We start from the raw sequence: 24,964 nt of genomic DNA, 5'->3' as shown, positions 1-24,964 counted from the left end.
GTTATCAGTCGAGCTCCACATGACATCTAGCAACAGCATAGGGAGGCCTTCATACAGCAGTGGATCGACCATGGCTGACGACAACGGCGATCTTATGTTATGTTAATAAAGCGCCTTAGCTCAAGCCGCTTTACGCAGTTTCAAGCGGGCATAAAAACCAAGTGATTTAGATTATGGCATTTACATGCAAGGGCCGATGAATGAGTTCCCGTAACTGAGGTCCCGTGGTGGGTCACGAAAGGGCTATAGGGGAGGGACGGGACGGAGTGGAGGGGCGATGGGATGGAAGAGGAAGGGGATGGGCGATGGAGAAGAGGCGAGGCTTTAAGAGAGGAACGGACGGAGGTTATGCAAGTTGTAGGCGAAGCGTATGCATGTCAGTGAGTTCCTGAACCAGTCCGGGGCCTCTACCAGGTCGACTCGGCCTCAAAATGAATACCTGGTGAGGTGTATAAACATTGCCACTCGGGAGACAAAGGCGGCCGAGCATGGTACTGGTCACCCACCCCATCATAGGTGCTCGCTAACAGCATTTTGCTCCAACAGTCTAAGGACTATACAGGGAGTTAGTTCTGTGTCTTTGTGCAGGGAGTGCTCCTTTGCCCACTGTTCAGACGCCGTCACCACCACCACTACGAACAATACAATGTGACGTCTCCCGCGCGTGTATTCCTCCCCAAACAATGCACGCAAACGGCAGCTGCTGCTGCTTCTGCTGCGGCGTCGATTTGCAAAGTCAACAAATTCAACTATTTAATCGTCATGCCTCGTGCCAACCAGAAGGAAGATCATTCGATATCGGGGCTGAGCGGTGGCGTATTTATAACTGAACTGGTCATGCCCACCCCCCCACCTCAATCCATCCCCAAAGCACTCACAAATACTGGTGAATTATGGTCAAAGAAACCCCATGCCTGACACGGCGTGGGAAAGACCTTCATCCACCAGTGGATTGACAGAGGGGCTGAACCACTTGCCGTGGTGCTGTGTGGTACCCGTCAGCCCATCGTCATATTTCTTCACCCAGGTTGGGCTATCGGGGTCGTCATAAGAATACCTCTCCATGTGGGAATCTCGCGGAGTGCTGCACCAACTTCGTGTGAGTACAGTGGCCCACGCAAGCGGATCTTACAGAACTACCTTTGAGATCCCACCTTCAAGTAACCCAAAACCAATAACCGCCATTCGCCACAAAGTGATGATGACATCACCACGGCGCCTGTGCCAGGCAAGGTGCACTTTGAGGCCACCTGAAGCCTCGAAGGCTCTCTGATAGGAGGTCACGGGACAGATGCTGCCAGATGACTGGCAGATGCACCAGTTGCACCCCCTACTGTGCCAACGTGCTGCAATTTTGCCGCCCGGCGCTTCGCTCATTGTTGCGAGTGTCACTAATCTGCCCTCCGTTGTTGTTGGAGGGTAACTTCCTCCAATTGCCTAGTTGCGTGGTTCAAGTGACCCCACACTTGCCCATAGGTTCTGCCACAGAGAATAATGTTCATCACTTGATAGTCAAACACATAATTTTCTTTCTGACGTGCAGTCATTAGTTATTGGACTGAGACCATAGGTTTGCTACACAACTCAGAACTCTGAACCACCCGTTATCTCATTCTCATAAATCAATCACTCACCAGCGATTAGTTGCCTCCTGTGTCTCCGCCCGCTCACCCGCCCGCCCGCTTCCTCACCCGCCCGCCCGCGATAGCGGAGTTTGGCAGATCGCAAGCAGCAAACGAGCACATGCGAAAAAAGACAAACGCCAGTGCCATTTGAGCAGGGGAATCGGGCCTGGTTACACTGTCCCCAGGTCCGGGTGGGCACGTCAGCTAAGCTGCACCATCTCTGGCAGGGTCCTGTAGAGATTGTCCATGTTCACCAAATGGGACGCCAGCGATGGGTGGTGGTCCATCCGAGCCGTTTAAAACCATATAAGGAACCACCGACACAAGGTGTTATTTAGGTTCAGAAAGGCCACATCCAGGGGTGTCGTGATGAAAGTCAGAGAAAAAGGCATCCTCCTCTGGAAAATACTGCTCCCACACTGTCTTCCCCTCTTCTCAGGAACGATCACAATGAAGATCAGCAGGATGGAAGAGGCCGACGAGGTCATCCAAGAAAGCGCTGGGGAGGAGCGTAAATGTGAGAGTACCATTTGGTTGTGTATGGCTTTGTGTTGAAATGTCCCCCCTTAACAAGGTTAGCTTAGTTGACCATACATGCAGTATGCAGTGGTAAATTTTGGTCATAACACCTTCCCACCCTTGCTTCAAGGGTCTATGTTATGCGGTGACCTAGAAGTGAAAATGTTATTCATCCCATGTGCGCAGGGAAAATTCCCTTGTAGAGATCCCACAGCCCACATGTGTTCAATCCCCTATTGTATAGCCGAGATGGCTATGTTTTTCTTTTGGGGGTGGTGTAGGGGACTTTACAAATTGCACACGTTTAGACAATTGGAAGCAGGTGACCGGAAGGCACTATAATTATGATTCAATAAAGGACACACGTGTTATATTGATGTCGGGGGGCCACTGTCAGATCGGTGCGGGGCCGAGCGAGTATATAAGGGGGAGCGATGCCCGCAATCGGGGAGTTTGCTGGGGGACTAATCGACGATCATAGGTGGACGACATCGGGACCGACTGTTCGATATCAACTTGGTGGAAACCATCGGGGCTGACTGTTCGAGAACCAACTTGGTGGAAACCATTGGGGGGGGGGGGGGGAAGATAGCCGTAGTAATTACGAGTGTGGCGCTTGTTACACTCGGAACTTTAAGGACGTTAAGTTCGAAATGAAGCTCTATTTCTACAAAAATGGATGTCTCCAATAGGCTTTTTTACATGTGTAGTGACATCGCGGGATGTCACTGTGCTGTGCCGGCAATGTAACGACATCGCGGACACCACAATGATGTGGGTGTAGTATTGGCCCTAGAGGGGCTTGGTGAGTACTGGTTGATAGCGCTAGGTGGCAGCATGCTTGGCGTGCAGTGCCAGCCCTACATGATAGGATGTGGGTGTGCCGGGGTTACTAAATGCCATGGCACTCTGGTTGACCCAAGAGGACACATGACCGGTGAAGTCTTCAAAGGGGCCCCAAGTGGGGGCTAGGGGTGGTCACGTGGTCCGGGTCGAGATCCTGCTCGAGAATCTTAGAAGGTGGTCGTGGCCAAGGGCGGAGCCAGCAATGCTGCAGAGAATATAAGCCGGGTCCCCCAGAGGGACCGGCGTTGTTGTTCATCTTGAAGAATCCTTCGTCTACCTCCTATGTTCTCCCGAGTCTCCAACACGTGGAGCTGGACCCGAGCTGTGGTCCGGTCCATTGTAGCTAGTTACATTGTAATTCGTGTAGTTAGCCTGGTGGTCACCACCATAGATTGTTAATCTGTAAAGGGGCAGTTACCCCGTGTGTTGGTGTTGTGTTGCCTACAAGAGTACGTCTGTGACTCAGTTGAACTCACTACATGTGTGTTGAACAACTTTCGAACCGCACGTAGCCAACCGTGCTAATTGGAGGTGCGGGGTCTGTGTTTCCCAGTTGCGTGCCTCCGACTGGCATCTGCGGTTGTAAATTAAGTCCACTGAATGGAAATTTACCAAACATTACAATTCCGGACCCTCTTGTAAAATGAAATAACGAGACCCAATGACGCTTTCCTTGCCAATTCGTTTTGCCGTATTATTAACCCGACTCCTGTTATTTCCTCACATGGTTACTGGTGTCCCTTTACTCATGCGTGACTCAACGAACTGTTTGATGACATTCAATGGAAATGATCCGAGTGTTACATTTCGTACCTTGCACACCCCTCTTGGGTGAGCATTTCATAAAAGTGGCAGCCAATGCTAACATCTCCACTGGATGAACACAACTGAATACGCGTCTCGAGTTTCTATATAACAGTGAAGGCGCTCACGAAAGCTCGCAATTTCATCGGAGATCGGGACGGTTTTCACCTCCGAGATGTGAGCGAGCTTGTATGTATGTATGCGTGCGTGTGCTATGCATAGTGGGGAGTGGTAGTGTAGCCTCAAATGAATACTATATCTACTGCGATGTGTAAACATCGCCACTAAAGAGACAAAGACGGTCGAGCGTGGTGCTGGCCACTCACCCCCTCGTGTACCGTGTCGGCCTTCATCGGTGCTCGCTAACAGCACTTGCCCCAACTGTCTGGTCATCCGTTATGGGGGATCTTTGGTTTTTTTTTCTATGCATTGCACTTCATCGCTATGCTTGTCTATGTGTCTTCTTTGGTTCTTTCGGTAAAGTCACGTAGAATGAGAATAAAATAATAAATTGATAAAATAACACAATAATATTCTCACGACGTTTCGGCCACAACACAAGCGGCCTTCATCAGGTGAAGGGACGAGACTGTCTGGTAGGACAGCGCTGGAGTGAAAAAGCCACGTTCAGATCACGACCTTTAAGCTGTGTGAGAGGAAACAAAGCGCCCTCAACTATCCGTGTTGCTAAAGTTTAGGGCGCTTTGTTTCCTCTCACACAGCTTAAAGGTCGTGATCTGAACGTGGCTTTTTCACTCCAGCGCTGTCCTACCAGACAGTCTCGTCCCTTCACCTGATGAAGGCCGCTTGTGTTGTGGCCGAAACGTCGTGAGAATTTTATTGTGTTATTTATTATTTTATTCTCATTCTACGTGACTTTACCGAAAGAACCAAAGAAGATGAATCATTGCAGTCACGAAAGCTTTAAATCGAAATTTGTCTATGTGTTTTAAGCATTGTGTATAGGATCTATATACATCGTACGTTATGTATAGCACGTATGCTCTATACGTTATACGGGTCTGCTCCGTATCGTGTGTGCTATATATAGCATGCGTGTTCTAAAATATATTGTATATGTGGGCTATGTTATGTTTGGCCTTTCAGCAGTCTGCCAAATGGCACGTTTCGGGAGTAGTGGCCGTATGCTCTGTATACGGTAAAAATAAGAATAGATGTTACCCTTTCTGGCAATAAAACAGGAGGTGTTAAGATGTTCCAACATCAAATAGATACCTTTTGCAAGGAATAAAGTCTGCATGAACCACACATACTTGGGGCAAAACATGCAAATACACATGCTCTGATTGTAATGTATGCATTGTTCTTGAAACCGATTGACCTACACCAGAGACAGCCCTTTTCTGGCCTTGTCTCACCAGTTTTAGAACAGAGAACGCCAAAAGGCGAAAAATACAGTATACTTATTCTTGGTTCTTTCGGTAAAGTCAGGTAGAAACGTCGTGAGAATTTTATTGTTTTATATTTGTATTATTTTATTGTTTCCCTTCTACGTGACTTTACCGAAAGAACCAATAATATGAATCCCTGCAGTCACGAAAGCTTTCAATCAAAATACAGTATACTGAATTGCATGTTGTACACATTTTGTCATTGGAGCACAGGTGACGGACACCGATGCTAAATATGGTATTTTATTGTATGGACTATATACGTATTTTAAGCTTGTGTATGAGCTCTATGTATATTGCATATATATTACATTTATGTGCTGCATATTTTGTAATTATATGTTTGTAGGTTCTATATGTGTGTGTGTGTACGTATGGACTGTATCGTATCTATGGGGCCCCTTTTTCCGTTATCAAGATGAAAAACGAATAGGCTCTTTCCAGCAACAATAAAGGTGTTAAGATGCACAGTATATTGTATGTGTGTACGTTCTGTGTATTGTATTTCCCTCCAGCAACAACAGAGAGCAGAGGAGCGACGCTCATAAAAACGAGGGGAGCACTGGGCGGTTAAAACGCAGAAAGTTGGCATAGTGGGGAGCACAGTTGGTGCATTTGCCAGTCATCTCAATCAGTCAACCCGTGGCACCTGCAGGGTCTGTTCCATGACCCCCTGCCAGCGGGCTTCGAAACATCACGTGGCCTCAAAGTGCACCTATCCTGGCACAAGTGGTGTGGTGACGCCATCGCCTCTTATCACTGAACGGCAGTTGTATGCGTGTTCTGTGTGTTGTATGCACGGTGCTATGCAGCACAGTGTGTGTATGTGTGGCAGATTAGAGCGCGCTTAGAGGCGCTGATACGTCCAAATGGTAGTGGTGCTTGCGTCTTTTCTCGTAGATGTTCACAGATTTAATCCGCTAGGCCGCCCTGGTAACTACTGCGTTATGTCATAGACTAACGTGCGTTCACCATCAACTGGTGGTACACGCCAGCAATCCCGCACTGTGGGAGGCAGCCAGGGTTGGTGGATCACACATAGATTTTCCGAAACTCCCTTCCCGTGTGCGCCGAGCGGGTACCATACTCTGGCTCGCCAGGAGAAAGCAGTGCAGTGACTCCTCTACTCACGAACAAGCTTGGATTCAGGTCTGTTCGCAAGTCGATTCGTTACGTCCAACTTTACTCCTGTCGATTCCAAACATGTTGTATAGCATTTACACGAAACATAGGGAATGGCTTTACAAGTTGTATAATCTCCCGTAGACGCAGATTCCACTGGTTCTTCATGTTCTGCAAATGTTGATGCCACCACTGCCATCTATTGCACGGCGGTTGAACTTACGACTCTCGGTCTGAACATGCAATTGGACATACGGACAAGTGTGTTCGTATCTCTGAAAGTTTGTAAGTCGAATGTTCTTAAGTAGAAGAGTCCCTGTAGCTGTCTAAATAGGATGAAGTGTTTCCCCTTCACCCGCATGGGTTTTTGCTGGGTGCTTCGGTTTTCTCCCACATGTGAAGCACCCATTCATTGACCGATAACACCTTCACATATAGAGAAGACGGCAGAGCTCGGGCAATCTTTGGTGCTGGCTCACCGGGTGGCTGCTGCTGCTGCCTTCCGGCTCGTCTGTGGTTCCTCCCGGCGCCTCTGAGTCGTCCCCTCTCACTCTCTGTCTACGAGAGCGACCGCATGCTGTGTATCTGAGCCTATGCAGGGATAAACCTGGCGAGTTTCCGTATGGGTGACCGCCACAGGGCTGGCCAGGAGCCCTGGTGGGGGCTGATGAGCTTGGCTAGGTGATGGTGGCACTGAGTGTCAAACCTACCGCATGTGTAGTGGGTAGAAAGGGAGAGTGAGACTTCACTGGAGGCAACACGTATATTATAACAATAATAACCCTTAACACGAAGGGGTAACAGCCCCCTCCACCCGATACTCTAATGCTGTATATCCTCTGGGCTAACGTGCCCTAACACACTGGGGAGGCTAACTCCGACCCGACCCCAGCTCGGGTCCGGGTCCTGTCTTCGGGCTGCTCTTCAGGGTGACTGCTCCAGGTCTTTAGGTGGCAGCTTCGGGTCTTCAAGTGTACCACAGCAGCCGGACACGTTCAGGCTTATATAGTCAGTCCCGGCTCTCTCTGCCCCTAGACATGCCGTTCTTCTCGAACCTTCGAGAAAGACCTGGGCTGTGGACACGTCACCCCTCCAACCCCCTTTTGGGGGTCCTGGGGTCCATACCGCCGGTCACGAGTCTCCCCGGGATCAACCTGCGTGCCACAGTCCAACTCGATCCGGGCATTCTTCCGCCCCCTGTTATCCCGGGGCTGGCACTACATCCAGAAAGCAGTGGCATTCGTGCATCACACCCAGTAATGCAACTACACATGTGTAGTGGCCTTATTGACATCGGAGACTGTTCACTTGAGGCAACACGTATTTATTACAGACGCTTCAATTACAGTGGCGAATCTGATACTTTAAGAGGTAACGGCCTCTTCACCCTTACTCTATAGAGGGAACGTTCCCCGAGCTTTAGCCCATGCTAGCTCCCTGGTTCCCTCTATCCTGGTCCTCTCTCAGGAGGCTATCTGACCTGGCCCAGCTTCGGCGCAGGTCCCGACCACCAGCCACACGAGCCCGGCCCTCAGAAGGACATCGGCCCTCGCGGCTCTGGTGTCGCACCCTGGCTTGCTTTGCCCGGCCCTCAAAAGGACAGCGGGCCAAAGGAGTTCCAGGGTCTGGCTAGTCGATCTTCTTTCTTCACTGGCTCTTCATCTTGCTTGAGTCGAACTGCCTCTCAGCTCCCCGGGTCCCACCTTTTATACTGTCCCTCATTGAGGGGTGGGGCTGGGAGGGATCACAGCATCCCCCACAGCCCCCCAGGGTGGTGGCCGTTGCGGACGTGTTTGTGGCCACCGTTATATAACCGCGTGTCACCCTCCCGTAACACCTCTACACATGCAAAAGTTATTTCTCTGTCATAAACTTACAGCGAGAAGACAGATGGGATGGAGACCAGAGACAGAGATGGCATTGGATGAGAAGAGAGCTGCAGACAAGATAAACTTTTGCTTCATTTGATGTTCGTCATGACCAGCCATGGTCGATCCACTGCTAGACAAAGGGCTCCTCAAGCCGGCTTCATGCCGGCACACAAATGTATTTTGTCGCTCCATCTCCTTGGTAGACATACTCTGGGATGCATTCAGAATTTCAGATGTTAGTTAATGTTGAGGATAATTCACGTTTTATATTTATTCGGATTCGAATTGGAGATAAAATTCAGTTGACCAACTTTTTGTTTATTGATAATAGATTTTTCCCCTTTTTTACTGCAACAAAACAGATGTTAAGATGTTAAAACACCAAACTGAAACCTTTTACAAGGAATCATGTCTACATTAACCACAATGTTTGTGGTCAGAATGCAACCAAAATATACTCTGATAATATATGCATTGTCTTTGAAACTGATTGGTCCACACCAGAGTCAGCTTTCTTTTGAGCCTCGTCTCAAATGGTGTTAAACCAGAGGACGTCAAAGGCGTACAGCACAAAGACCGATCACTATCAGAGTAATAGAGCTCGGGGTGAGCATCTACATCATGGGACCTCCATTGCCAGTACCAAAATATGATAATAGGGTTTTCCCCTTTTACCTGGCAACAAAACAGGTGTTAAAATGTTAAAACACCAAACTGAAACCTTTTAGAAGGAATCATGTCCGCATTAACCACAATGCTTATGGTCAGAATGCAACCAAAATATACTCTGATAATATATGCATTGTCCTTGAAACTGATTGGTCCACACCAGAGACAGCTTTCTTTTGAGCCTCGTCTCAAACGGTGTGAGACCAGAGCATGCCAAAAGCGTCTTACTTGTCATGGAAGACATGAAGCCTCTCTCGAACTGGTGCCGATTTCTTGCTTCTGCTCAACAACTCTTCGTGAAAATCCTTCAGCATCTCGGCCATGAAAACCACAAGCTTCACTTGCAGTAGGCTCCTGGGCTTTTTCTGCACAGAGAACTCAGCCACCGCATCCAGGATGATAGCAGCAGCATTTCGAGGTGAAAGCCCATGCATGCCTGTTGATTAAATTATTATTAAATTATTATTTATGAATGCGGGGAAGTCTTGAGATGCTGGAGACCTTCAGCCCATGCTTAGTTTCTTCATGCCCAGCACCACCACTACTCCGGGATCCCACTTGAATGCATCAATGACATCGGTGGCCAAATATCTCTGATATAATATAATTTGTATTTATAGAGAGTGCCTTCACACAAAACGGTGACAGAATGGAATGGTTTAGTTTACAGGGGCGTGAAATTAGGATTGATAAAAATGAGTGACAGCGATAGAGGGGTACTCAGGGAACACGAAAGGGCTATAGGGGAGGGACGGTCACGAGTGGAGGGGCAAAGGAAAGGGAATGTGCGATTGAGAAGAGGTGGAGCTTTAAGACAGGAACACCGTACCAGGTACTCATTTGAAGCTGCATCGACCTAGGGGAGGCCCAGGACTGGTTTAAAAAAACACATTCCTGCGGAGGGAGCTGGTACGAACGTTGGGTTGCTCGGTCAATGGCCATGGTCAACGGCGGCGTGGTGTATTCCGCAAATATGCCCGACTGTGAGGGCGGGCACAAGCCGGCGTGAATAGGTTAAACGTTGAGTTTTATAAGAGCACCACGGGGTGACCAGCCCCTCCCCATCCAGCCCCACCCCACCCAGCCCCACCCCTCCCACCCCCCACCCAGCCCCACCCTCCCCACCCAGCCCCTCCCCACCCTCCCCTCCCCACCCAGCCCCTCCCCACCCAGCCCCCCCCCCCACCCTCCCCTCTCCACCCAGCCCCACCCCTCCCACGTGGACAGACATCCACAGACATACACGATTAATCCCCTGCCTCCTGTGAATTGATCCCGGTTGGGCTTCCAGTCCACGACGTTTCCTACCAGTAATATCGTCAGTGGTGTTGGCCATGAGCGAAAACGCACTTGGGTCACCCAGGATTCATAGCGCAGTACTCTAACACTCGGTGAGACTTCTCTGGGTAAATAAATGGCACAATAACGGCCTCATGCAGAGGAATGTCAGCGAGGTTTTTTAAAATGTATTGTTATATTCGATGTTAAGATAAGCGAGTGGGCTTGGGCAAGACAACGCTGATAGACAAGGCTAGAGATGGAAGAGCAGATTAAGAAGGAACACACTCGAGCGGACGTTGACCGCACAGATGGAGAGATGAAATCAGCTGGCTTGCAGTCGTTCAGATGGATCATTGCATTGCAAGACCTGTGAGAGACGGCGAACGACTTGGGGAAGCCATCATCCAGCAGTGGATAGATTTTGGCTGCTGATAGCGGTTCTGATTAACTTTAAATGATCCATGTATTCCACAGGGACATGCGGGCGATAGTTCTGATCACCTCCCTGGTTGCCTTCACAGCGTTGTACGTACAAGCCTACAATGTGATACGTGAGTATAGAGCACGACACAATGTGGATCTACATACAGTAATACCCCGATTGACGTTTTCCCCCTTTTAAAGTCGTTTTGCAAAATACGTCGTCACTTGATGAACACCACTACCCAATTAGCGTTGCTTCAACCCCACACTTACGTCACTGACTGCGCCCTCCAATTCTCGTAGCCTTCGCCTCCACCACCTAGTACCTGGTAAATCGCATTGATTTACTTAGTTTCGGTATTCGTCGTTGCACCTTTCAGGAACGCATCTCCGATGTAAACCAGGGTAATTGCTGTATCAATGTGACCAAATCCCAAGGCGCAATACAAAATGGCGCATGCTTCGTTTATATTCATAGGCACAGGAAGAGAGAACAGACTTGAGCCTGGATTTGAACCCAGACAGGGAATGCGTGTCTGCATTTAATTCCACTTATTTTCCCAGGAGAAGCCTCGCTGAGTCTCTTAGATTCTCTCAGGTTAGGACCTGCCAAGTTTTCACAGGCTGGGGCAATGTTGCTGTGTGTGAGCGCAAATGAACAATTTTTCAGAGTAATTTTTTCAAACATTGCAAATTTAGGCCATGACGCTGGCACAATAGCCTACTCAATGCGAATGAGGTCGCGGGATCTTTAACGTCCAGTGTGAAGCGTAGTATGTTTCACTTATTGCACACCGCAGTAATAACCAGGGGGGCCTGTTGGACACGAGCCGTTGGGCCAGGTAACAGGCCCCAATAGACAGCACGGAAGGCTGGGGGAGATGAATTCCACACCATAGGGGCTGCAGAGGAGAGTGAGCGATCTCCCACCGAGTGAAGGTTGACTGGGGGACTAGGCCAAAACAATCCTTGTTGTGTGCTTCACGTAGCACGGAGGTAGTGGCTCTGTATCCGTGGTGCGCAAGTGTGTAATCCAGCGATTTGGCACAGAGTGAGAGTCCGTGCATTACGGATGTGTGGTGGAATTTGAAAATCCACTGGGTTGCGATAGGTACACGAGATGGCAACACCTCAAGTGGGATGTGGCGCTATCAGAGTGGACCTTCGAGTGTTATCCCCTCTAATCCTCGGGGGGTGTGGGAGTCTCTCCAGGTATTTGTTTCCTTCCACATCATTGATATCAGTTCCATCCCCTAGTCAGCCTATTGTTTGATGAAGGTCATCTCACACAGTGCCAGTGTTGTACTTTACCACACTGGCTAGTGTGAGCTTGTGAAGATGTAGAGGAGTTAAATTGGAACGTGACGTCAGGTGTGCCGTCCAGTGCGATCGCGTCACGAAACGTGACGTCATGAGCGCTGGGCGGCTCGATGACGTCACGTATCCTCTAGTATAAAAAGGGGAATCCCGTGACATAGGCGGGGTCGTTGCTGGAGCCGGTGCTCGGAGTAGGGTGGAACGGGGGGAGCCAGGGGCAAGAGGGTAGGAGTAGGGGATAGCACAGAGTACAGGGCTGGAGGTGACCGCGCGCCTTGGTCGGCCGGGTTGGCTGAACCCACGGCTGGTGCAGAGGAGGCAGCACAGGGCAGCCGGCTGTGACTGGGGCTAATGGGACGTAGCCCGGGACCCCTAACCCCTGGGAAGTTGTTACACCCTCGTGTTATTGAATAGCTTGAATAAAAAAGGTAAGGTTAAGGGCAGAAGCCCTTAACCTTACCTTCGTCTCCGAATCGTCGGGAACTCTTCAACAAAGAGATGGGAGATCTTGGGCCAGTTCAGATGCAAGTCATTGCTGATACAGTATTATCCCTGGCCGAGAATCTAACGAGGATACTTAAAGCATAGCTGCGCAAGAACCATTGGGCTACGGCTTCGACCTTAGCTGGGTGGTGGTGGCGGCGGTTATACCACACGTGGTCTCATCTAGCACTGTATAGGAGGCAGCAATTGGTTGATGGATCGCGCAAAGGTTGTAAAACTCCCTTCCCGTGGACGTCGAGGACGAGCCATACCCTGGCTCGCCAGAAGGCAGTACAGCGAATATGTAGACTCCACTGGTTCCGTCTATATGGGATAGAGTGTTGCCCATTCGCTCTGATGATCCGGTTTCTTCCCACATGTAAAAATACTCATTGATTAGCAGATAACCACTTCATGTATAGAAGACCGCAGATATTGGGCTATTGTTGGCACTGACTCAATGGGTGACTATCTTCCCGCTCTTCTGTAGTTCTTCCTGGCGTCTGAGTCGCCCTCTCACTCTCTGCAAGAGTGAGCGAATACTATACAGCGCGTGATAATTAGACGTTATTTTATTGGTAAACAAAACACCCCTTAAAATACATTGGCCGCACATCCTGGTGCAGGAAGAGGGCTGAAATTCAAAGAACTTAACTCGCTCGTGGTGTCACAAATAACGATAACGTACCTCGCTAATGGTGTCAAAAAAGATCTTCACTCGCTAATGGTGTCAAATAGATGTGAAGGTTAAGTTGCAGCCCTGCTCATGCCACGGTTGGTGAAATGGCCTCCCCTTAGAGGAAGCTCAGGAGAGCCCCTTCAAATGGTATTTGATCTATTCTTCCACACTGGCCAAACGTCTTGGAGATGGGAACATCTACAATTTACGCCACCACACGCACCATGCTAATGTTACACTAACTGTGGTTAACCCATTGATACTGCTGTGTAGAGAGGGTGCGTAAATTGAGATTAGAGTGGAGAGCTAGCAGAGCACGTGTTGGGGGGGGGGGGTAGAATGAGAGAAGAGGTAGCAGAGTGCGTGGAGGAGAGTTGTGTTAGATGAGAGGTAGGCGTTAGGGCTGGTCCATCTGAGCCCTATAACTCTTCCCTCAAATGAGGGCCCGTGTGCTCACCAGGCTCATAAGATGAACCACCCCTCTCAGGAGAACCCCAAGCCCACAAAAGGGAGGCCACTCCTCACTTGCCAACCACAAACCAATTTAATAAACGCAACAAAAACCAATGAACCGAAACACGCAACAAAAAATTTAACTATCAGAAATCACAGATACTGAACGCTAATATGGTTCGCCCCCAGATGCCTATAGTACGACTGTCTTTTCGAAACCACTGATCTTGGTAACCTGAAAATGGGTCGCACATCGATCGCCACTGTGAACTCTGCTTGAGCAAAGTGCACGGCGCACTCTCTTTTTCAAGGGGTGTGATGTTGAACTTAGACTCATTAAGTTATATTTGGATCTCTGCCTGGGCAAAGCCCCAGTCTCACTCTCCAACACAGGTTGTGTCGAACTTGAAGCAGCATCGTTGAACTTAGAACTACAAAAAATAAAATTTATTTTATGGGAACTACCCCTATACGCTCGATAAAGATCAATGCCAAAAAGAGCGAGAAATAGAGTGGGCACGGGTTACATGGAGTAGCTACAGCCAATCTCCGTAGAGGCCCCCAGGCAGTTCTAGGCAAGTGCGAGGCTGACGACGAGGCACAAGGCATCACAGTCTACACCGGTCAAATTCATTAGGAGCGGCAAACTCAAATGGTTCACCGACATCTCCAAAGTTGTCAGTTTCTCCAGGCAGCAGGTCTCCTGGGTTTTTCTGACAACTTTCCAGGTTGGACTCACACACTAGCTGCCTCCCACAGCACATGGCCTCTCCCCTCCTACGATGGCATCTCCTCTTCTAAGATAGCATTACCTCGTAGTCCTTTCAAGAATATATATTCTCTTATCTCGAGGACTGGAGGCTACGACTTGCACCTGCTCATTTATAAATTTGTTTTGCTGGGTATTTCTGAAACCTCTGCCGACTGTTCCAGGAGAGCCTCCAGCCCCCCCCCCCCCCCCCCCCCCTCTGATGCAGGAACTGGACAGGCAGGGCGCCAGCGATATTGAAAAATTTAAAATGGAATAACCCATACAATGTTTGTAACAGGCCTTCGTCGCAGGCAGGCACGTATACCTCACTTCTTGCCTGTCCCTCGTGTCATCTTTTACAGGTGAAAATGTTGCTCAGTATGGAGTGGCCACGCAGTCGAGCACATACCCTTACCGGATTGCAAACGCATCCTTGGCCATTGATGGGAACATGTCGTCTTCTACTGAGATTTGCACGAGCACTATCTTCGAGGCGCATCCCTGGTGGAGCCTAGATCTCAAAGTTAAGATGCCCGTGTATGCTGTCACGATCACCTTCCGTGGCAACTACCTCTATCAATTCACGAACCAGTGCCAACTGCTCCTTGGGAATTTGAGTGACAGCAGTGCGGCCGACAACATTTTGTGAGTGCGTTCATAGTCGTTATCATCATCGTCGTCATCAGTCATTGTTTATCGACTACTGGATTAACTGTTAAGGGCAGTGGTTACACACTGCACAATAAACCTGTCGGCCTAAGTTTAATAATTAGTCAAGGTTAACACTAAGTGGAGAGTAATATCTTAACTGGTGTTGGTCCCTTAAACTCTGTCCCATCACCACCTCGCAATGAGTAGCGTAGTGAAATATGGTCAAACGACTGGCCACAAATGATCACTCAAAGAAGTGGCTTATCACGTGCAAAAGTATAGCAGCCAAATATTCTAAACACTTGTTTTCAAATAATGGAGGAAAAATCGGAGAATTCTGAGAAAAATCTATGCACCCACGGGGAGATAGAACACGCAAACTTCAAATATACAGCCGTCAGGGTCGGGATCAAATCCACGACCTCCTGCATACCAGGCAAGGAAATTAACATCTCGCCACCTTGGCGCCCCCTTAGGGCGTGGTGAGATCTCTATCCAGCAAAGGGTTCATAAAAAGGGCTGTACATTGGGGCTGTCCATGCAAACTCCAAATATACATCATGCGTCAGGATTCAAACCCACGACCTCCTGTATACCACATACCTGTCAACCCCTACGGTTTAGGGGCCGTCCATAAATGACGTCACGCACCTGGGGGGGGGGGGTGGTCAGACATTTGTGACGATGTGTGACGAGGGGGGGGGGTTGAGAAATGTGACGTCACGTAAAAATGCACAACTTTAAATAAATATAGACAACACGTTCTACTTAATTAAATAGATTTTTTAATACATGTTTTCTCCTGCAACATCAGAGTGCAGCGCCATATTAAATACGCACCACAATGACAATAGTTTAAAGCGATTTGAAGCATGTTTTATTTTGGGGGGGGGGGGGGGCAGAGCTTTGTGACGTCATATTTGAGGGGAGGTCTGACTTTTTGTGACGCCATGTGACGAAGGGGGGGGGGGGTTAATCGTCCAAAATCGCGTGACGTCATTTATGGACGGCCCTATTCACTAGCTACTGATAAGAACATTACAATAAATTATACAGAAACTGCTTGTCTTTTATTTTATGTTCGTGTGTTTGTCAGCTGTCAGACTCTGAGTAATGCCAAGATGAACACCACGACTACTTACAACTGCAGTGGGCAGGCAGCGCGCTTCATACACATAGTGTCCAAGGTGGACAACTTCCTCTACCTGCAGCTGTGTGAGATCCAGGTGTCAACAATTCCGCTCCAGCCAAATAATGGTAAATATCCACATTCCTCCACACGGAGACACGGCTAACAGAGAGGTTACCTAGTGAAGCAATCCCAGATTTCTTGCTCAATTGATAGATTCTCCTCGCACAGTTAATACATTCCCTGGAGTAAAAATCGGCTCGAGAAGATTATTTATAGACTGATCATAGCAAATTTACATTTAAGTTCCTTAAATATTAAACAACTGGTTATTGTACTAATATGGAAACAGTCAAGGATGTATGTCTAATTTAATTGTAAGTGAAGTTATCATAAAGGATGAGCAGCTTAGCATCAAATCGTGATGTATATGGGAGAGTAACAAGGACATTTGTGAATGCAGAAATTGGTGATGAGCTGAAACCGACGATTTCTTATGCTTGAAACCCCTTTTACTACAGGCAGCTGCTTACATTCGAGCCCAGTGCACAGACCTCTCGGCCACTTCACTCTCGCATTTTTTTTTACTTTTCACAGGACTGCCTGATAGTTTCTTTACACAATTTGCAGACCTGTATGAGTTATATCTATACAGTAGAGTATCGATTATCTGCATGCGGTTTATACGATTTTCAAATTTACCGCGCACCTAACATTTTGAAATACTTTAATAAGTCATGGATTTTCCGTTAAGCTCCAAATTAATGATCTAAAAACAGTTATACATTGTTATTCTTGGAAATGTGTGTTACAAGTCACGTGCTTAAACTGGACAAACATGTGATCCGGTGAATCCAAACCACATGATCGCCGTTACAGTACAGTACAGTCGTTGCATATCTTTATAACAGTGGGTGGAGTTTGATTGGTGTGCCTCTGCTATTCACTTAATGGACGTAATTTTCTGCGGAAAGTTGTTATCACGAAGCACGCACATCGATCGGCTGGTCGGTCATCAGTATTCGTTCTAAATCGAAAGAGTAATAATGGAAATCGTTAGTTGTGCTTCATCCTATAATTTTTACTTATATCAGTGGTTTTTGGCATAGATATTCGCGTAAAATTGATATTTTTGGATTATCCGCGATGTTGACTTATCCATAGCCGTCCTCCCCATCATTAGCGCAGATAATATTGAGTCTACAGTATTTATTGCACTCACAAGCTAAGTGCCAATGTCGACATCTGTTAGCCACGAGAGTTTCAAAATTGAGTTTGTGTAGTGTTCCTGTTCCTCCTCTGTTTCGGAGCGCATAGCACAGTGGGGTTTACTATACATGCCCATAGTTTGGATTGCACTGCCACAATCGTCCTACGTCACTTGTCTTTGATTTCCCTTTTATGAAGGAGATGCAAGCCGTTGATGTTCTCATGTGGTTGATGGTTCCCTCGACCACTTTGACAGGGGAGGGGGGAATAATGCCAGGAGATGTGTGATGTTGAGGCTTCGAATGAGGCATTCATTCTGGACTACTACAGTCCATTGTAATTTATATGGCTAGATTAATCCCCCCCCTTTCCCCCTTCTGGTCTTGGCACCCGATTGGCTCATAAGTGACGACATAAAATTTCCCCCGCTATTTAAGACCGAAACAGGAGGAGGATTTCTCCCCAATTCTGGCCGTCGCCTGATGAGGCTGTTGTAATTGCCGGCGAAACGTCACGGTAGCTAGAATTGTGAATGTTGTGGGTTTACTCTCCAACGCACAGGTGTGCTGAATTAATACGTTTATTGGTACTTTTGTTTACATGATAAACCTTACCAATTGGCTGTATGTCTGGTGGTGCCGTATTTAACTAAACATTTATATATTTACGCGATCTAACCCAAAGAAACCTCTATCACGGTTGCTCACTCTGCTCGCACAGCAGCAACATTCCCATCATCAGCTCTCCCCTCTACACATACACACAGGCCCCGTAATCTATGGAAGCGCGCAGCAGTCGAGCAACGCCAACACCCGTTCGGTGGCCTCGCTGGTCCTCGACTCATCGGACAATGTCAACTTCTGCCTGGGATCGTGCAGCCAGACGGCCAAGGAGTGGGAACCCTGGCTGAGGCTGCAACTCGACCGCCCATACATGGTCTCGAGCGTGGGCATCGTCAACCGCAATGACACTCAGGGGCTCCGTCTCTTCGGAGCCGAGATCCGTGTGGGCAACTCGAAGGCCAACGGGGGCAAGGGAAATGCACTGTGAGTTTTTGGATGTGGCCTAAGGGAGGCTCTTGGCGCACGCGTGCGACTTACCCACTTTTTACTTTTTAATATTTATTTTTTTACAATGTGAGGCAATGTGCGGACCCCGATACATCACGTTGTGACACGCGTACACGCCGTCAAAATAAGCGCAAACTGGTTATGAAAAGCAGGTTGAACGGGATCGCTGCCCCAAACTATACAAGGGGGTCCCACCGAAGGGAGAAATTGTAACTTTTTTTTGTTAAGGTGGAAGGGATTACAAGGAGATGAAGAGGGATATGACCAAAACCCACCTGACATAAAGAAAAAAAACAAAAGCGAGCATTGTTTTTCTTTTCACCCCTCCGAATCCAGCTCCCGTGTAATTGAAGTGGTTATGCCTGTCACGTTGCCTATCCACGGAGGGCTGACGGTTGGGGTGTATTGCATTGAGCTGGTGTTAAGACCACTCAGAGACCTGGCTGTTAGGGATGTCGGCTTGTATTTATACACGAGCTGAGACCAACCAACCCAAGCAGAGGAGTTGTAGCCTGGTAGCAGGCTACCACGAAGAAAAACAAAACCAATAAGAATAAGCAGAAACCACCACACACATTCAGTCACACCTTGTGTTCCTAATGCCTTCCCGAGACTCACACAGAAGCTTCGGGGGGCAGGGGGGGTTATACACCTCTTCTCTCCCACACGCAACTCTGCTTCACCGAGTGCCCCGTGCTCCTCCTCAGGGGTTTCCACCCCTCGCCTGCTAACCCCTCTTAGTGGGCAGCTCTGACCGCGAGCTTATCCCCTCATCGAGCAGTGGGAGATGTCCATAGCCAGCCAAGCAGCCACCCAGGTAACTAGATGGCAACAGTCTCCACGCTTGGCCAGTGCCAGGCTGCAGCCGGCTTGGTTCCCCACTACATGCCCTTGCTCCGTCCCCGAAGTCCCACCAGCCCTGGTTTAATCCCCAGGTCGGCCGCTGGAAACAGATAACAATAATAATACTTCCCTATAAAATATATATTCCGTGGAGTGGGAGACAACCCTCAACTGCTACTTACAGTGAAGATCCTCCTGGTCCTCACGTCGCTGCTTGGAGGTGGGAGCTCACTCAGCCACTACTGGGCGGCGGGTGGTGGTGGTGAAATGCTGCACTTCACCACCACTACTGCTTCTTCTGCGTAGAGTTCCCCCCTGCCGATTCGGGTGCTACTTTTATGGTGCTGCTCAGCCCATTGTTTAGCCCCTGGGCCAATCACGTGAGAGGTCCGACTATAAATGGTCTGAGATTCCCTTCCACTGGTTGGTGTGTTCCACTCAAAACTTGCCCCCACGTCAGTCTGACCACGCTGTGGTGGCTCCTGGCTCCACACAAAGGACCGCGCCAAAAAACACGAGCGTCTCTCTCCAGCTTAATGGGTATGCCTCACGCACTACGCCACAATACCCCTTACCCTGTCTGACCCACCCACTGTTACAAACTTCTCGAGGTCTCCACACTCGACCAGAGTCTCTGCTGTTCATAGAAAGCAGTGGTCTCCCTTTTGTTGACCTGTTTTGTTGAGTTTTATTACTACTACTACAACTATGACTACGTATTTATTTTATTATTCAAGACCCCATGAACACAACACAATCATTTGATAGGGAAACACAGGTTACAATCGCGTAATAGGGCACCCACTCGAAACGCTTGGGCTCAATGTCCTACCACCCTAGGGACAATGTATGGGGTACAGAATATTTTCAGGGGAGGGAGAGAAAGGAGAATGGGGTGGGGGGAGATAAATGTAGCCAAATGAAACCGATTCTAAAATAACATAAACGCGATTCCCGAGTATATCAATCTTGTTTTCCCCTAGGACCTTTTCCTGGTTTTATCATTTTACCCTGTCTACTTCCACCCTTCACTCTTGAGCTGTATGTCTTTTCTCCTCTCTCCATTTCTCTTTCCCCCATACCGGCTGTGGCAATCACTTGTATCCAGGTTCTGTTTTGTTGTTGTTTGCACTGTTGTAAATGCGATTAGATATTAATATTAATGGAGAGGATGTGCTGGGTGGAACTGGTAGGTGGGGTTCTCTGTGGGATGGGAGATCAAGTCGGTCGAGAGGTAAGAGGGGGCTGGGCGGGGGCGGAGATGGGAGTACATGAGAGTATACAGATCCGTTGTATCGCTTTCACTGTGTCTAACAGTTCTTCCTGTCCTGCGCCCATCTGCATCGTTACCATTCTCCTAGGTGCGCTGAAGACATATTTGTGCCTCTGGGGAGATCACGCGACTATCCGTGCCCCTTCCTAAAGGGCCGCTTCGTCTCCATCATCATCCCAGGCAGAGTCGACTCGTTGAGCCTCTGTGAAGTGAAAGTCAATCTCAACACCTATGCCATCAATTTCAACATCCTCTACTGAGACACCATCACCACAACCAACCACAATAACATTACAACAACCATCAATGCCACCAAACCCTCTACAGCAACAAGAATGCCATAACCAAAAGCATTTCTTCTAATACAACAACGCCAACAGAACCACAACTACCACAAAAGCCTCTACTTAGAAAACACCAGCACCCACTACTGAGATTGACGCAACCACCACAACCAACATCTGAGACTTCTAAATCTTAGACACTCCACAGCACTAAAGCAAATTGCACCAATGAGAAAGAGAACTCACACGGTTTTCACTCACTTTTAATGCCATAGACTACTGGAATTCCATCAATTCAAAAATATCAGTGGTTTACTCTTCTCTCTAAATTACGTTTATAATGCCAAACTGTCGATTCTTTATGACATATATGCATGTTTATATACATATTAGTACAATAGAGAACGTATATATCTGTTCATTATTACGTAACTTAAGCAGTGGATTGGTGGAAGGCTTATCACAATAGGTATAATTTGCATAAGTACCAGTACAAAACATTTGCTAAATTGATATCTGAATGATGGCCTCCTCACACCGTGTGAACGATGAGTATTTTCTGACAATACTTTACCACGTTTATTAGTATGGATTGATGATGATGGGAAGCATAGTATATCACAATTCATAAAGGTTTTTGGGTTAAATCACGTAAACATAGTGTGTCGTGAACCCACCACCACCCGACAGCCAATTATTGAGGGTTGTCACGTGAACAAAACGTGCTAATTATATAATTACTTCAGCGCATCGGTGGAATGGGAAGTAAATCCACAACATTTACACTATCCAAGCTCAAACCATTTCGGTTTCTGAAGGCTGACTTTGTCGGCACATTTTAGATAGTTGAGTGAAACAACTCGTGAGAGTAATGCTTGCCGCTTAAAGTTACGAATGCCGTCTGTTTGCCGTGCAATTTGTCGCCCTAAGGATTTACATTGACTGGGAGCTTAAATCTTAAAGCGCCTTAATATCACATGTCATATCAATCATTCAGATATCTCGCTGCAGTTTTCTTTAATGTTTATGTAAAGGACCCCGTTATTGACAGCTGTAGATGTGCGGTACAATGCGACCCAGAACTAGCCTCTATGTGGGCATAGGTATTTCAGCAGGAGCACGAGGTTATTAGGCATTCTAATGATCACTTTTGCATTTTTACAAAATATCTTTGAATCTATATCTATGTAACCTTTTGGAAAAATATCAAAAATATCTGCTCAACCCGAGCTATACGTGTTCTGATTCTTGCGTTGTCTTTGTACTGTTCACCTTTTGGTGGTCTCTGGTCTAACACTGGTGTAGAGACAAGGCCATAAAGAAGGCTGTCACTGGTGTAGGCCAATCATTTTCATAGACAATGCATTCATTATTATCAGAGCATGTTTGTTTGCATGCTTTGCCACAAGTACGTGTGGTTAATGCAGACGTGATGTCTTGCAAATTCTATCTAATTGGTGTTTGAACATCTTCACTCCTCATGTTGTATTGCCAGAAAGGGTAACACATTCCTAAGTTTAAATCATAAAACTTGGAAAAGACCAATGACAATATTTCATACAGGTCACACCCAAGAGCCTATGTAGGGAAATACATTGTGAGCAATGACAATATACTCGTCCCGTTTGCATTCAAAATACCGACCTATTCTTTCCACGATTACTCCATTTAGGCCATTTACAACTTGTAGTGCGATTCGTGTACTAAAATATTGGGCAATTCGTGTGATAAAAACATATAAAGTGAAATGAAAGTAAAAAAAACACTGATGAAACCATGGCGATTCACAAGTGCATTCTGGAATGCACGACTCAACGCTTGTTCCTGTGAAGGCAGGTAAGTGCTCATTTCACGTGGTGGATACAATCCTGAAAAGTGCCGAGTTAACTGAAAAAAGGCGTTAAGCGAAGATAAAATCCCCCACATACGATAAGCTTTGGAGAGATACAATGTACTACTTTGCACACCACATAGTAAGATGGCGGGACATAACTGAGAGTATACCACCGCATTACAGTATCATCCCATCTACAATATCACTCTTCCGCTCAGTCACGCAGCTCAAGAAAATGGTTTGGCTTTGATCGCTCAGAAATTGAATTTAAATGGTCCGCATTCCTCGTTATAACGGTGCTTTATTATGCGTGATTAAATGATTAAATTCGTAATGAAGTCACACCTGCATTGTTTACATCAGAAACTAGCATTCCGCCAATAGATGCATAGTTCGTTTATTTTGGGGGAGATTTTCGTGTAGGTATGATGTCAAATTTTGAAAACAATTATCCTCAAATCATCTTGCGTATGCTCTTCACGTTTTCGAAAATGTTGCTTGCTTTTCAATATTTCGGTTCAAAAATCCAAATCAATTGGCATATTTGCCCAGTGATAACTTTCATTGCTTTGGTGGAGGGTTATGATGAAACAAAACTACGTTATCTCTACACGAGTATCTAATCTAAAATAAATTCAATTTGAATAATATTAATCATGAAAGCTTACGAATATAATTATGCAGCCAACAGACTGGTCTTTTCTTAGCAATGTAAATTCAAGAAAATCCAGAAAGAAATGTCAAGCTAAAAGCTAAAGAATTGTAGCCTCAAATCCTAACGCACTAAATAACTTGCATTCCTTGCCAGCAGATATAAATAGATTATGATAAAGGCAAAGGTGCAGCCCTCATCAATGTTTCGCGAAAAACCAATAGAAACGAGGTCGATGCACTCACGCGAAGTCTAATCTCTGTTGGTGTTGTCAGTCGATGTTAAATGTCCAGCTGTACAAAAACAGATGAGTTGGTAATGGTGGTGGTTGGTGGTGAGCGGGAAAAAAAACCGTGCCACTATAAATAACCAAAATTATACCGTGTGTGTTTGGGTGGTGAGTGGGTTAGTGTGCTGTGCTCGGAACCCAGCGACCAGAGTTCGATTCCCGCTCACGGCCAACACCATTGACGATTATCTGAACCGGTCCTGGGCCTCCCCTAGGTCGACTCAGCCTCAAATGAGTACCTGGTGCGGTGTGTAAACATTGCCACTGAGGAGACAAAGGCGGCCGGACGTGGTGTTGGCCACCCCCTTGTGTGCCATGCCGGCCTTCATAGGTGGTCGCTAACAGCACTTGCCCCAACAATCTGGTGTAGGCTATACTGGGGATCTTTGTCTTTGGGTGGTGAAAGGGCGACGTAACTAGAAACCCCACCCATTCACTGAACGTAATATAATTCCCTTTGTGTGAACGCCTTCTTGTACAACTTGTGTGAAACATTAATCCTCTATGGAAAGTACTGGTGTGGTACCTTTGATTATTCTTATTATTTTCTAATATTTCTTGGCATATTGTTCGATTGTTTTGGTTTTCCTCGATATTGTTGGGTGCTTGGGTGATTAAACTCTTTTAAAATATTAAACCTGCAACTCGCGTGTGTTTGTCTCTCGTCCCATTCGTGATTTTATCAGCCAACAACTTTGGAAAATAATTCATTCCGGTTGTGACAACAGAATTATATGAGATTGTGATGCCGCCGCCACGGAGCCGATCGGCGGGTGGCCCACCTGCGATCTCGCCGCCCCGAGCGGCGAGGCCGACATTGCTCCACCCCACCACCTCCCCACCCCCCCCACCGGAACACACACGCACGCACTTCCCCCACCATTAGAGCGCGTGGGGAGACACCCTGGCCGACAGGTTTTCACCCAGAAGCCCTCGTAAAGGGATAATCTTCACGGTTTCCTGCGGCCAGGGAATTGGACGGTCTCCTCCGACGCTAACACACACCGTGGCGCCGCGACTTGAGTAGAAATGACATGTTCACGGCGGGGCTGCCCCGCCACCGCGGTTAGTACGCACCTCACGCACACGGGTCGGCAGGGCAGGTAGGGAGGAGGGCAGAGCCACGAGCGGCGGGAAAGCAGGGTCGCCCTCTGGCTGGAGGGTCGCTGAGCAGGTAAATTTAGATGCGGACGTCGCTGAAAGCAACGGCCCGGGGGATGCTGGGATACAGATGGGCCTACCGATTGGCGGGTGATCCCAGCGAGCTGATTGGTCCGCGAGTCGGCACCAGGTAGCCCCTTTGATGTAGAAAGAATAAAGCGGGTCAGGGCGAAGGAAAAAGCGTCTCTGGCTACTCGAGTCAACCCCAGGCCCGTCAACTCCCGAGTCCAGCCACGCGAACGTCCGTGGGACGTATCGACGCGCCGCGAGGACCAGCCGGCAGTGACGACGAACCGTGAGTAAGGGAGGGAGAG

The 24,964-nt window shown here is 47.8% G+C and overlaps 1 protein-coding gene across 2 annotated transcripts; it reads left to right on the top strand.

The window, feature by feature from the left end:
• The first annotated feature begins 309 nt into the window (after positions 1 to 309).
• LOC116957493 (uncharacterized) lies at positions 310 to 24,126 on the top strand. 2 transcript variants are annotated; one of them, XM_032979673.2, is made up of 7 exons: positions 310 to 1,099; positions 2,065 to 2,142; positions 10,624 to 10,700; positions 14,618 to 14,900; positions 16,003 to 16,163; positions 18,011 to 18,290; positions 20,519 to 24,126. In XM_032979673.2, coding segments are annotated over exons 2-7 (975 nt in total). In that variant the 5' UTR covers positions 310 to 1,099; positions 2,065 to 2,140; the 3' UTR covers positions 20,691 to 24,126. The 2 variants fall into 2 exon arrangements, with proteins under 2 accessions (XP_032835564.2, XP_032835565.2); XM_032979674.2 differs by lacking the exons at positions 310 to 1,099; positions 2,065 to 2,142 and adding an exon at positions 6,044 to 6,355.
• The last annotated feature ends 838 nt before the right edge of the window (positions 24,127 to 24,964 follow it).

The sequence above is a fragment of the Petromyzon marinus genome, chromosome 75 (assembly GCF_048934315.1).
Source record: "Petromyzon marinus isolate PM22_M1 ecotype Great Lakes invasive population chromosome 75, UKy_Petmar_22M1.pri1.0, whole genome shotgun sequence".
Taxonomy (NCBI): Eukaryota; Metazoa; Chordata; class Hyperoartia; order Petromyzontiformes; family Petromyzontidae; genus Petromyzon; species Petromyzon marinus.
This window is presented reverse-complemented; position numbering and strand designations above follow the sequence as displayed.

Coding starts and splice junctions, on each gene's coding strand:
- LOC116957493 (XM_032979673.2), top strand. Junction 14,901..16,002: donor AGTGCGGCCGACAACATTTT/GTGAGTGCGTTC, acceptor TGTGTTTGTCAG/CTGTCAGACTCTGAGTAATG. Junction 16,164..18,010: donor TCCGCTCCAGCCAAATAATG/GTAAATATCCAC, acceptor ACATACACACAG/GCCCCGTAATCTATGGAAGC.